We start from the raw sequence: 2,650 nt of genomic DNA, 5'->3' as shown, positions 1-2,650 counted from the left end.
CTTCTCAATGAAAATCTTGACTCCTACGGATAGATTCCTCTCTACTACAACTATTAGCCGATAATGGCACCTACTGAGCACTATTCAAATTATGTGATTTTATGTGAGTCAAAGGGAAAGCAAAGTGCTTTCATGTCAATGGGAAAATTAAGCATGGATTTTACTTATCTCCTTCCACTCTCGTTTCATCAACAGCTTTGGCTGGGTTGCATCCTATTGTCAGAATCAACTTATTTAGCTAGATGTTTAGTTGTTTATTACACCCTGACCAGCTGCTGCCCAATTAGCTGCTACAACTATTTAGCAAGTATCCTGGGGAAATGAAGTAGCCTTTGCTTTATATGGTAGTATTGCTGGTTTTAGACTGCAGACCATTCCTTGTTTGTCTGGCTCTCCATCTCTGCCTGATCCACCTGGCTACTACATCTTGGGGCTACCGTTCTGACTTAGTTGCTTGCTGGAGTTCCTAAAAGTTGCTCTGGAAAGAGTGCTGGAGTTGCTCTAGCAAATATAGATGCCTTCATATGGACTGATATTATAATATCGCAGCATTGTCTGAAGATTGCGAATGTGATGTAGGAACTTGAGATACTTCACAGAGGGTGGTAGGGGCAGGGTAGGAGGAAGTTTTTCTTTGCAGAAGCATTCAGTGACTACTGTTGACAGTGCCATAATGCCACTCATGCCTGAGAGAACCTAGGTGCAGCAACACAGTGGGAGCAATTGTAGCAGGCTCTTTAGTTCCACTAGTTTCATGAAGCTAGCAGGCTGAAGGATCGAATGTTCTCCACAGCTGGTGCTTTGAAGCTGCTTACCCTGGATGTTGTGATAAACTGATGTAATATAGTGTAATGGCTAAGTGCATGAGCTAGGAAGACTTTGATTAAAAAAAATCTCAGCCATGAATTTACAAGGTGGTCTTAAGCAAACCACCACCTCTCAGCCACAGCCATTTAATCTACAAAAGGCTATTCTCAAGTGTGCACAGGATTTCTTAGGTTTCATTACAAATGTGAAATGTTCAGAGTCTCTCAAATATTTTTGCAAACATGACTGCACTATATGTCCATGAACCCAGGAAAAATGTTTACACCCTCAAAATGTAAAAAAGGCTAAAGAAAAACAAGTCTGGGTCTGGTCAGTGCCTAGATAGGAGACCACCTGGGAACCCCATGTAAACCACCTGGAGTTCCAAAATGGAAGAAAGGTAGATATAAATGTACTGAACAAATAAAATAGGTCAAAGTTGCTCCTTACCATTTCTACAGTAGCTCCTGCATTCTTGCCCTTCCAGATGGGTGTTTTCTGCAAAGAACTGAATTTTTCATTCCATGTATTGGATAAACTTCCCTCTGTTATGAATACATTATAAATTATAAATGTGGTTTCTCTCATATTTGTAAAATCAGGACAGGATGATATTCTCTAAAATCCTTTACAAATGTAAAATCAATATTCATAATATAATAATTCTTAATATTAAAAATATAACTGCATGTTATAAAATATTAATATTTAAAATCGTAATTATACTCCCAATCTAGGATTTTCTTTTAGCATATAAGTAATTTGAAGTTGTCATGTTTCGTTTTTAAGATAAGTTTACCTCTCAATGAGGCCATTTTTGCTTGAGCACTATTTGCCAAGCCCCATAGGACAGTAATAAGAACAATGGAATATAAAAAAGAGCATATGTAGGATTTAAATATTCTTCCATTTCAATACATTTTTACAAGTAGTCCCTGAGTGTTCTTCCCTCCTCACCCCAATCAGGTCTATGTTCTGGTTATATTTCCAAACTGTATTTTCAGATATAATTTCTAACTGAGAAAAGAAAAATAGAAAAGGGAATAAAACAACTGTGTTGTTATATAGCACCTTTTGAGATCTGTCCCCAGAACAGACATATTTTCATGTGTGTCCAGAACCCCAGATTTGCCATCTAAGTACTACAAACAGGTTATCAATAGGTAACAGCTTTTTTATATGCCCCCAAATGCGAAGACATGGGTTGTAATAAGGAAGGCATGCATTTGGGCACTAATTTCCACATGAGACCACCTCTTATTTAGGTTCCAGTAAGATCTTTCAGAGGGGCAAAGAGTACCTCTTTACTAATACTCTCTGAACACCAAATTAGGGTATCAATGGCATACTATACTGGTGTAGGGTATAAGTGAGTATTTTGGGTTAAAATATGGGTTGTATTGTATTATCCCCTTGTTTGTTATATTTATGAATTTAACTGTATTAAATTCTATTATTATTAACTGACCTGCTGTTTAAGTTCTGAACTGAAAGTTTGTTTACTGCAGTATTATTTACTGTTAGATAATTTTTCATATTGTTGTCTTTTGATATTGTATTTGATATTAATTCTGCATGATACTGTTAGCTTCTTTGGGCTTCCTTCAGAAGGAAAAGTGGGATACAAATGAACCACAATGATGATTATGATTTTAAAAAATAATGGTGCAGCCCCACAAAGTTAGAACTTGCTTTCCTGGAGACTCATTCAAGCATCTTTCTGAACCATTCCAATATACTTATATAAAAATAAATACATATGTACAATCAGCTCTGGGCCTCTTTCGCAGAAGTGTAGTGAAACAGGATTTAGCCTAAGGGCTTACTCACACAAGAAAATTTT

The 2,650-nt window shown here is 36.7% G+C and overlaps 1 protein-coding gene across 2 annotated transcripts in view; it reads right to left on the bottom strand.

Annotated features, from left to right (window-relative positions):
- The window catches only part of LIN9 (lin-9 DREAM MuvB core complex component), a 37,899-nt gene that overhangs the window by 23,112 nt on the left and 12,137 nt on the right, over positions 1–2,650 (bottom strand). For both annotated transcript variants that reach the window (XM_084828646.1, XM_084828645.1), the window contains exon 3: positions 1,258–1,352. In XM_084828646.1, the coding sequence (XP_084684772.1) occupies positions 1,258–1,352 (95 nt within the window). The remainder of the gene's footprint in view (positions 1–1,257; positions 1,353–2,650) is intronic.

Source organism: Heloderma suspectum, chromosome 1 (assembly GCF_057233095.1).
Source record: "Heloderma suspectum isolate Gila_16-S chromosome 1, 16-S_ref, whole genome shotgun sequence".
In the NCBI taxonomy this organism is placed as follows: domain Eukaryota; kingdom Metazoa; phylum Chordata; class Lepidosauria; order Squamata; family Helodermatidae; genus Heloderma; species Heloderma suspectum.
This window is presented reverse-complemented; position numbering and strand designations above follow the sequence as displayed.